General features: G+C 35.4%; 1 protein-coding gene across 6 annotated transcripts in view; it reads right to left on the bottom strand.

The window, feature by feature from the left end:
* Positions 1–12059, bottom strand: part of LOC125276457 (signal-induced proliferation-associated 1-like protein 2) — a 163353-nt gene that overhangs the window by 84733 nt on the left and 66561 nt on the right. For all 6 annotated transcript variants that reach the window (XM_048203935.1, XM_048203932.1, XM_048203936.1 and 3 more), the window contains exons 3-4: positions 6672–6805; positions 4804–4992 (exon numbers count right to left, since the gene is read on the bottom strand). In XM_048203935.1, coding sequence (XP_048059892.1) covers positions 4804–4992; positions 6672–6805 — 323 coding nt within the window. The remainder of the gene's footprint in view (positions 1–4803; positions 4993–6671; positions 6806–12059) is intronic.

The following is a 12059-nucleotide window of genomic DNA, read 5'->3' as shown; positions in this document are numbered from 1 at the left end:
GGTGCGACGCAAGTGTTTTTGCTAGTTTCAGCCTGACACAGTTATTTTCACATCCAGTGACAAGTTGTTTAAATAGCAAGTGCACTTGCAAGTCTGCATTTATTTGATGAAAAAATACAGTAAAAACAGTAATACTGTGAAATATTATAGTTTTTGTTCACTTGTTGACAAAAGCGTCTGCTAAATGTATATATTACAGTTTAAAATGTGAATATATAGTAAAGTGTTAAAGTAACACTGAAGCAGACTTAAAGTTAATGAGATAATTAAGTGATTAATTAAGTTATGATTGAGCATTAGTGATGAACACCTGCTGTTAACAAGCAGAATCACTGAAGAGAAACACAAGAACTACAACTGACTTCAGCCACAGCCTTAGATGAACTCAACTGAAGATAAAAGACATAAAATCTCTCAAGATCTGATTAAACAACTCCACAAACAGCACGTTGTTTCATTAATTTTAACTCTGCTTCAGTGTTATTTTAACTCTATTTAGAGCAGAGTTGATTTAACTCTGAGGATTTTGCTGTGTAGCACTCGAGAGATCTTCAATAAACACTATTTAAAGACCATAATGAAACATTATTGAGAGGGTGGGAATAAAACATCTTGAAAAGTCTATGAAACAGAATGTAATTTTGGCTATATTAGTCCGCCCTGATTCACATTTCCTCTCCAAGTTGGGAAATCAATGGGCGACTGGAGCTGTTATTGATCGACCTGCATGATATTGGCTAATTTTCTCCCTCAGAACCAAGACGGCCATCTGAAACCGTGTTGACAGATGCTCCATGGGAAAAACAGCTCTATATATATTGTTTTTGAGACCAAATGCATGTTGATTTTGAGTCATATAACCATGCATTATTTGCATTAACACTTTCAGAACTGCTGTGTTACAGACGTAATTCAGATTTGTGAGAAACGGTTACTTTTCTTATGCACATTCTCAAAGCATCTTTACACAACAAAGTTAAGGCTGCTCTGATGTTGCATGTTACAAGTTTTCTTGCACAACAACTGTAGAAACGACAGTATTTTGGAAGAAATTATGGTTAGCATGTAAAAATCAGTAAAAATCAACAATATGATAAGCAAAAAAAAAAAAATCAAAAGTAAAAATTTTAAAGAACCACTACTTTGAGCATTAGAACAATGAATGTTGCTTATTGGCGTAAAACATCAGCAAAAGCAATATAACAAAAGACACTATGCAATAGGGCTGCAAGATTAAACTCAATAAAATTGTTAAAAAAAGGCTGCAATTTAATTAAATAAATATATGTTCCATACCTGCGGTTTTCCGTCTAAATACAGGTTTGATGGTTTAAAGGTGCCCAAGAATGCTTTTTTACAAGATGTAATATAAGTCTAAGGTGTCTCCTGAATGTGTCTGTGAAGTTTCAGCTCAAAATACCCCATATATTTTTTTAAATTAATTTTTTAAACTGCCTATTTTGGGGCATCATTAACTATGCACTGATTTTGGCAGCGCCGCCCCTTTAAATCGCGTGCTCCCTGCCACACAAGCTCTCGACTATATTACAGTGCATTTACAAAGTTCACACAGCTAATATAACCCTCAAATGGATCTTTACAAGATGTTCGTCACGCATGCTGTATGCATGCTTCGAATTATGTGAGTAAAGTATTTATTTTGATGTTTATGTTTGATTCTGTATGAGTTTGAGGCTGTCCTCCGTGGCTAACGGCTAATGCTACACTGTTGGAAAGATTTATAAAGAATGAAGTTGTGTTTATGAATTATACAGACTGCAAGTGTTTAAAAATGAAAATAGCGACAGCTCTTGTCTCCGTGAATACAGTAAGAAACGATGGTAACTTTAACCACATTTAACAGTACATTAGCAACATGCTAACGAAACATTTAGAAAGACAATTTACAAATATCACTAAAAATATCATGCTATCATGGATCATGTCAGTTATTATCGCTCCATCTGCCATTTTTCGCTGTTGTTCTTGCTGGCTTACCTTGTCTGTGCACAGATCCAGACGTTAATACTGCCTTTCCTTGTCTAATGCCTTGAACATGGGCTGGCATATGCAAATATTGGGGTCGTACATATTAATGATCCCGACTGTTACGTAACAGTCTGTGTTATGTTGAGATCTGCGTGTTTTCCGGAAGTCTTTTAAACAAATGAGATTTATATAAGAAGGAGGAAGCAATGAGGTTTGAAACTCATTGTATGTCTTTTCCATGTACTGAACTCTTGTTATTTAACTATGCCAATATAAATTCAATTTTTGATTCTAGGGCACCTTTAATGTTTGAAGAAATTAAGACGGCTATTAATATAATTTCACAGTAATGTAAAAAGTTTTTTTTTTTACTTTTTTTTTGTTAAATACTCTGTTTCTTACATTGAAATATTACAATAATTTTTTTTATTTTGTTTTAATTTAGTAATTTTTATATATTTTATTGGTAACACTTTACTTGAAGGGGTGTGCATAAGACTGACATGACACCTTCATAATCATGACATGACACATGTCATGAATATGAAGGAGGTTTTATGCATGTTTATGACAACTGTCATTAAGTGTCATTCGCTCAATTATGTCATTTTTAATGCAAAGATGACATTGTTTGAGATGTCTTTGTTACGACAACTTGACATAAACCAAAACATCATAACCTATCAGTGTCTTTGTCATGACAACTTGACATTAGCAAAACATCATAACCTGTCATAAACATGACATAGCAGATTGATTATCAAACTTAAAAAAAACTACTTAGCTTTATGGGTTAACATTACATGACATTATTTTGGCAACACTTCAGTATAGGGAACACATATATAAACGATTAACTATGACTTTTCCCTCAATAAACTCTTAATTTACTGCTTATTATAGTTAATTGTTAGCTTTAGGTATTGGGTAGGATTAAGAATGTAGAATAAGGTCATGCAGAATAAGGCATTAATATGTGCTTTATAAGTACTAATAAATAGCCAATATTTTAGCCATATGAATGCTAATAGTAATAAGCAACTAGTTAAAAGACCCTAAAATAAAGTGTTACCATTATTTTATAACAGTATCATCTTCTTTACGAAATTTGAAATTGTCTATTATCTGACCTTCTGTTGGAGGAAACTTAAAAAAAAACAAAAAACAAAAAAAAAAAACATGAAATGAAAAATAGTCATGACGCTGTTATAAAATTATTTGTCAGAGTATTGTCACTTAATGACATTTTAATGACAAGTTCAATTTGTACCACTGTACTTGAGCTCAAGATACATATTTATGACACTATTATAATGGCCTCATGACAAAACCAACTACATGACAGTTTAATGCAATGTTAACCCATAAAGCTAAATGATGTCAAGTTGTCATGACAAAGACACTGACAGGTTATGATGTATTGGTTTATGTCAAGTTGTCATAACTCAGACATCTCAAACAATGTCATCTTTGCATTAAAAATGACATAATTGAGCGAATGACACTTAATGACAGTTGTCATAAACATTCATAAAACCTTCTTCATATTCATGACATGTGTCATGTCATGATTATGAAGGTGTCATGTCAGTCTTATGCACACCCCTTCAAGTAAAGTGTTACCATTTTATTTATTAATAATAATAAAAATAAATAAATATAGCTGCAAGCAGCAAATTAAGGGGCCGAGCTCAAAGCAGCCACAATAAGTGACACACTGACTGCTACAATAAGCAATTAAAGACGGATTAAGATGATTTTAGGCATAATGACTGAAATACTATAAACACAGTCACTAGTAAAGATTTAATGGTTTATCACTTTTGACCAATAGGTGTGACCAAATTGATGTGGTGTGGTCAGGGTGAGGTGACAATGACACATGCAAAGTTTGGTGTCAATATGCCAATATTTCAATATTTTGGCATCATGCCTTTCGCAAGATTTCGTCTATTGACACAAAATCCATAAGATGATACGATTCGATTTTGGTGAAAATCAGATGAACAGTCTAGGAAGAGTTCGAAAAAGTATGTTTTGAAAGAAAATCAAAGTGGCAGACAGGAAGTTTTGCCAAATATGGCAAAAACGGTATCTATGTTCTCGGCATGACCCAAGGAATCTATTAAGACAAGTTTCATTACAATAGGTTAATATAGTCCAAAGCTATTAGCATTTTTGTAAATGTTCATTATAACTTTTGACCACAAGGTGGCGCTGCCATTTCATAATAAAATGCTAATGTGTTCATAATATACAGCATTTTATGTTGTTTTTACCAAATTTACCATTTTTCATATCTCCAGACCAGTAGGTGGCACTGTGCCGGAACGCAGCAAGTAACCTCAGGTCATTCTTGTGATGACATGTACCAAGTTTGGTCAGAATACGATAAATCGTTGAGGAGATACAGCCTTACAGCTACTGTCGCAAGTGCTTCGTAAAATTTGTTTGCGCGTTTTTCGAAAACTGTGAATTGTGAGATGACGCTCTGATTGGTTTATTGACAAATCGACTTGAATTCCATAACTTTTCGTCAACATGGTCTGAAGATGATCTGGTTCAATTTTCGTTAAAATCGGAGCAACGGAGGAGTTCGAAAAAGATTCAAAATGGCGGGAAAAATTTTCATGACAGTCATAGTGTGCAGACTGTCCTCTATCGGTGTGCCATATTTCACAGCTTTCTCCCAATTAAAATCTAGTCGATTTTTTTCCCCAAATTGTGCAGCCCTACTATGCATATCATTTACTTAACTACGGCTTCAACCGCAGCTCATCCAATCAGATTCCAGCATTCTAGACTAGTACACACCCCCTGCTCGTCCAGTTTGAGGAGCTGCTCGGGGACTTTGGGTGAGTTGAGGGCCAGTCGGAGGCACTGGATGTTCAGCTCAGGCACCACATACTCCAGCACTTCCTTCAGAGGGAGACCGCGGGCCGTCCCGTGCCTCGCCGTGGAAGGCACAGCGTCCTCCAGGATCGCCCCACGCAAGGTAGTTAACTGATGAGGGCCAGAGAAAGAGAAGAGCTGTTAGTGTGCTTGACTTACAAAGAGATTCATTAAACATTGCATGCATTTGTGACATTTTCCTGCCTCAACTATCAAAATCTTTATTATCCGATGACAAGACAGTAGGTTTTTACTATTCTGGGTCAACATATCAGCCAAGTATGTAATCTCAAGTACCTAATCCTGTCAGTTTATGAGAAAATAAAACTTTTAATATAGATCCATTGGGATATCAAGTTATTGGCAGGAGTTTCGAGAGCATGCTCTTGTCTGAAAGAAAGAAATTGAGTCTTGACCCTTTTATCTGCACTCATAAAGTAAAAGTCTTTTATGCTGAATTCTCGAGCATCTCCTTAAAGGGTCATTCTGAGATTTTGATTCATGTGAGTATCTCTGGCATGTAGGAAATGACAAAAGGCTTCATAATTCAGTTTAATTGTGAACAAGAGCCATTAGAAGCTGAAGATCAAAGCCCAAGGTTTAGTGCAGCGATGCATTTGATAAGAGAAAATAATCTGCATGTCGGCGTTTGTTGATTTACTGTCCTCCAAAATTATGATAATGATAATAACCTCAGAAAAAAAAAAAAAAATTATATTTTTCATGAAGAAATATAAAGTTTATTTTAAGATCATCCATCCCAAATAAATAAATAAATAAACAAACAAACAAATAATTTAGAAAATGAAGTTCATTTTAGGAACATTAAGATTTTTGTGACATTTTCATGACGATTAAGATCATTTTACAAACAAACAAATAAACAATTCACATTTATTTTCATAATTTGGACAGAGACAAATAGATTCTGTTCATAAATAAAATTATTATTAATTGATCTCGTGGCAATTCTTATAAATGTTGCCAATTAAGACATTTTCAAGCATTTAAGTTTGAAAGGGTTTTATCTCCTAATATTAATTAAATGCATAATTTCAGCAGGTAAAACTTTAATTAATTATTTAAATGTTTATGTATGATTCCAGTGCGACACCTCTAGTCCATTTAAACTACACTCTAAAAAATGCTGGGTTAAAAACAACCCAAGTTGGGTTAAAAATGGACAAACCTGGCGATTGGGTTAAATGTTTGACCCAACCTGCTGGGTAGTTTTATTTAACTCAACTATTGTTTAAAAATTACTGTATTGCTTGTTGAAAATGAACCCAAAATATGTTGGAAATTATAATTTAATAATATGTTTAATAAATGAACATTTATTAATAAGTTTAATGAATAATAATTAAACAATAAACATTTATTACATTACTTACTAATAAATGTTCACCTTTTGATTATTGTTGTTGCCTCTAGTAATTATGTGTCTGACTTTTAATTTTCAACATATTTTGGGTTCAATTTAAGCCAGACATATAGTCATTTTTAAACAATAGTTGAGTTAAATAAAACTACCCAGCAGGTTGGGTCAAAAATTTAACCCAACCACTGGGTTTGTCCATTTTCAACCCAACTTTGGTTATTTTTAACCCAGCACTTTTTAGAGTGTACACTAAAACTAAAAACTGTATTGCAATTAGGGCTATCAATCAGTTAATTTTTAACTACATGATATGCTCAATAATTAATCTAATTAAAATAATAATGATCAATATTTATTTATATCAGTATTTGCTGAGAATTTCAAGTCCATTAGTCAAGCACTCCCGTACCTGACTCGTCCTGAAGGTGATCCGATAGTTATACTGCGACGCCTCTTTGTCTTTCCCATCATCCAGCTTTTCCCTCCGTACGCTGATGGCCACCGGACCCAAGTTCTCATCCACCCCGAAGTAGTTCTGGTGCTCTGGGGGTTAACGACAGGAAGGAGAGGAATATATGAGGTCAGGGTCAAGAAGGAGAGATAACACTATCCAAGTACACCCTACAAAGTGAGTGAGAGACCCTGAGCAGACCGGACAGGAAGAGCCGACAGGAAGTTGGCTGTTTAAACTCTTCACAGCCTCTCTGGTGCTGGTCAAGCTGAGGAGATACACAGACGGGAGACTCCACTGATAACAGTGAGAACTTATTTTAGGATTTTTGCATTGTGACACTATTAAAAAAAATATATGAAGTAAGCTTAGTTTAGGATCATTATGATTTTTGGATTGTGACATTATTTTCATGACTATTAAGATCATCTGCCTCAAATAAATTTACCTTATTGGCCTTATTCAGATGACCTTATTTTGGATGGATGGATGGATGGATGGATGGAACGATGGAGTGAGTGAACAAACAATTGATGGAACGAACAATGGATGAAGGAATGTACAATGGATGGATGAAACGAACAAACAAACGATGGATGGAACAAATGAACAATGGATGAACGGAATGAATGAATGAATGAATGAATGGATTAAACAAACAAACGAACTAACAATGGATGGATAGAATGAATTAATGATGGATGGAGCCAACAACGATCAATGGATGGATAAAACAAATGAACTATGGATGAACAAACAATGGATGGAACGAACAATGGATGATGGAATGAACAATGGATGGATGAAACGAACTAACAAACGATGGATGGAACAAATGAACAATGGATGAACGGAATGAATGAATGAATGAATGAATGGATTAAACAAACAAACGAACTAACAATGGATGGATAGAATGAATTAATGATGGATGGAGCCAACAAATTATGGATGGAACGAACAAATGATCAATGGATGGATAGAACAAATGAACAATGGATGGAATGAACAATGAATGAAAGGAATGAACTATGGATGAACGAACAATTGATGGAACGAACAATGGATGATGGAATGAACGATAGATGGATGAAACAAACAAACAAACGATGGATTGAACAAATGAACAAGGGATGAACGGAATGAATGAATGAATGAATGGATGGATGAAACAAACAAACAAACTAACAATGGATGGATGGAATGAACAATGGATGGATAGAATGAATTAATGATGGATGGATGGAGCAAACAACGATCAATGGATGGATAAAACAAATGAACTATGGATGAACGAACAATGGATGGATGAAACGAACTAACAAACGATGGATGGAACAAATGAACAATGGATGAACGGAATGAATGAATGAATGAATGAATGAATGGATGAAACAAACAAACAAACTAACAATGGATGGATGGAATGAACAATGGATGGATAGAATGAATTAATGATGGATGGAGCCAACAAATTATGGATGGAACGAACAAATGATCAATGGATGGATAGAACAAATGAACAATGGATGGAACAAACAATGAATGGATGGAATGAACTATGGATGAACGAACAATTAATGGAACGAACAATGGATGATGGAATGAACGATAGATGGATGAAACAAACAAACGATGGATTGAACGAATGAACAATGGATGAATGGAATGAAAGAATGGATGAAACGAACAAACGAACGATGGATGGATAGAATGAACTAATGATGGATGGAGTGAACAAATTATGGATGGAACGAACGAATGATCAATGGATGGAATGAACTATGGATAAACGAACAATTGATGGAATGAACAATGGATGATGGAATGAACGATGGATGGATGAAACGAACAAACAATGGATGGATAGAATGAATTAATAATGGATGGAACAAACAATGAATGGATGGAATGAACTATGGCTGATGGAACAAACAAACGATGGATATAAAAATATATATATATATATATATATATATATATATATATATATATATATATATATATATATATATATATATATATATATATAAAATAACAATGGCAAATGTGGATTATTTTAATTTGGTGTTATAATGGAGAAAAGTTAAAATGTCCATGTTATCTGTCATGTCTAATGATGTAGTCTGATCCAGGACACATCTCCATAGATTCCCACATAGTCTGAGAGACACATTAGTGTCATATATGATCCATAATCTCTGATTTCACTGCACCATAGGGGTCCGTCAGAGATTAACAACAGAAATAAAACCCACCACAGACGAGGCTTAACCTCTTTCTTTTTGATATCCTTTTCAGTAAGCCCCTTTGTAGACAAACATGCATTTGGACAGCATTTCAAAAACCTGAGGCCAAAATTATGCAATATAATGGGCAATGTGCACTAAAGCATGCCATAGGGAGAAAAACATTAGGATAATGCATATTGATGCAAAACACAAAACAAAATAATATAGGACAACAAAGAAATTGGCAACAGCTCAAGTAGTGTGTGGGATCCTGCTAATGACACAACAAGAAAAGCAAATACAACCTTATACAAAGTTATGATAGCAGGAGCAACCTGCATGATGGGAGAGATCTGAAAACTCCTACTCAAACAGCCCTTAATCCAACTCAAATCCAGCAGTGAACAACAACAAACACCCTCAGCAGTGACACTTCATCTCATCCTCTCGAACGGACTCATGAGGTTAAAGCCTAAAGCTGCAGTGAAGAGTAAAACAACATGACCACTGGCGACTGCCCAAATCTTCTCTAAAATCCACTTTACTAGACTCCTGCAGGGAAATCCAGTTAAAACCAGCTTTTGATGAATGATCATCTGGTTTTGACATGGTAGACCATCTTGGTCTGGATTTGCACAAAACATGAACATGACGGCACATGCTAGTGGATGAGTTGAATCAACTCCACAGCAACTACATCAATTTATCCACTAACCATTCAGAAACGTCTAAAAGTTGTAACTTCTTCCAGAGTCTCTCCATCAGTGTCGACTCCGGTTTGAACAATGTAAGGCTGAACACGTCGTCATTTTGGCTGCGTGAGATTCTCCAGTTTTGTTGCTGTTGAGCTGTTAAAGCTCCGCCCTCTTCTGGAAAGGGGGCGGGAGCAGCAGCTCATTTGCATTTAAAGGGACACACACAAAAACTGTGTGTTTTTGCTCACACCCAAATAGGGGCAAATTTGACAAGCTATAATAAATGATATGTGGGGTATTTTGAGCTGAAACTTCACAGACACATTCTGGAGACACCAGAGACTTATATTACATCTTGTTAAAGGGGCATTATAGGTCCCCTTTAAACTGTCTGACCTAATAAAAAGACATCAGCTTGCCCATCACCAACAGGAAGAATCGAGCTGAGCATGTTGTCATGATGCTTAACAAGATGAAGTATTAATAACATTCATGCATTAATGCAACCGTAGTGTAGACCTTCAGTGGGCATGTCGCATCTTGCATCATCCCTGATCATGCAGCATCTTGGTCACGAAGAGGGAGCAAATGGGGAGAGGAAGTTAATGGAATCAATGCTACTCCCTGGGTGATAAAAGCATCACGGAAAGTAAAGGTGTGAAAGCGGATAGTGGCTCACGGGAGAGACATGTTGACAGGTCTGTCCTTTACAGGTCCCTGAAGAGACGCTGACGGGGTGATGATCAGCTATGAAAGGTTAAATGGACTCTGACTGTTAGTCTGAAGTCAGGAAAGTCAGACTGTCAAAATAAAATCAGGATCACATGATGTTTTGAATTTAAAGTTATGCACGATTCTATTTATGCATTCTATTTAATTCAATGCATTAAGGTTATGTATTCAATTTAATTTCAAGTTATGCATTCAAGTTATGCATTTAATTCGAAGTAATGTTATCAAGTTATGTATTCCATTTAATGCAATTTAAAGTTATGATTTGGGTCAATGATGTGACGGGTCATTTTTTTATCCAAAGGACTTAACAATAATAAAAAACAAAAGATATGACATCCAAAGTATACGTAAAGCCGGGTGCACACTGTGCGATTTTGGCCACGATTTGGTCGTCTGAGACACATTTTGAGAATCCTAAAAGATTCCTGTAATCCTAGGCTAAAATCTGCAGTTTCTGATCACTAGTCTGACATGTTCACCAACAGCCGATTAATGACTGTCGCGATCGAATTTTTCCATCGACGAAATTCTGGCAGTGTCAAAAGATTTGGAAATTTAAAACTGAAATTTTGGACTTTTTTGGTGACCATCTTATAAAAAATGTCAAAATCAGTGTTAATTGATTATAAAAACCACGTAATCTCATTGTTAACTCTTAATAAAACTTCAAAATTAATTATATCTCCATTATGTTTTTTTACACTTTTAAAAACCTTATTTGTCAATGACCCAATTACATTTAATTCAAAGTCATGCATTCAAGTTATGCATTAAATTTAATTAAATTTAAAGTTATCCATTTAATTTAATTCAACATATTTTGACATATCCCAAACGCTTCTTTTTTGACAAATCTGTCATCGTTATTTGCCGGATTATTGACTTTATCTTCATTGTATAATCATCACTAAATTACTGAGTTAACTATTAGCAAGATATTAGAAAATCTGCATTACTTGCAACATAGTTTAAAAAGAATAACTAAATAAATATATTTGGCTATTAGTTAAGAATTAACCAAGAGCCCATACAGCCAAAAAGTTGTTTGAATAGGGTCCATTTTGATTTCATTTTGAGTTTAAACTCCCTCCCTCTTTATACGGCACTTAAAATAAATAGTTAAATGCACAAGACTAATCAGTGTCTTAAATATAACCCTGCACAAATGGAGGCACAGAGGAAATTGAGCTCTTCTGCTTGATAGGTCTTTGGCGACACGGCAAGGCGGATGATTATCTATTTCCCAATAGAACGAGCTTGCTAACATGATTTATTGTCATTTGAGCTGAGCTGTAATTTACTCATTCGCTATGGCTGGAAAGCCCGTGAACGTGCAGGACACAATCACAGCTTTCACCCACAGGCTGCGGCTCATTATTCAGCGTAGTCAAAGGAAAGAAACGAATTTCTCCATGGCAAGAGGTGGAGCAGCTGTTTTCCAGAGCTTAGGAATGGGTAACACAATCCTGTCCGGACTATGCAGATGTGCAGACATGCAAAAAAAGCAGTCTGACAGCCACTGACACCTTCTCAGTCAAACACGAATGACATTGTGCAGTATAAGTCGAAGTATCATTTGCTTGTTCCATTCCCAGACACGGAGAGGTGTTTTAATGAAGAGCGGTGGGACTGCGGTGTGAGGAGAGGGTCCCGTCACACCGCTCTCGGCATCACGGCTCCTCGGA

This window comes from Megalobrama amblycephala, linkage group LG10, assembly GCF_018812025.1.
Source record: "Megalobrama amblycephala isolate DHTTF-2021 linkage group LG10, ASM1881202v1, whole genome shotgun sequence".
Classification (NCBI taxonomy): Eukaryota; Metazoa; Chordata; class Actinopteri; order Cypriniformes; family Xenocyprididae; genus Megalobrama; species Megalobrama amblycephala.
This window is presented reverse-complemented; position numbering and strand designations above follow the sequence as displayed.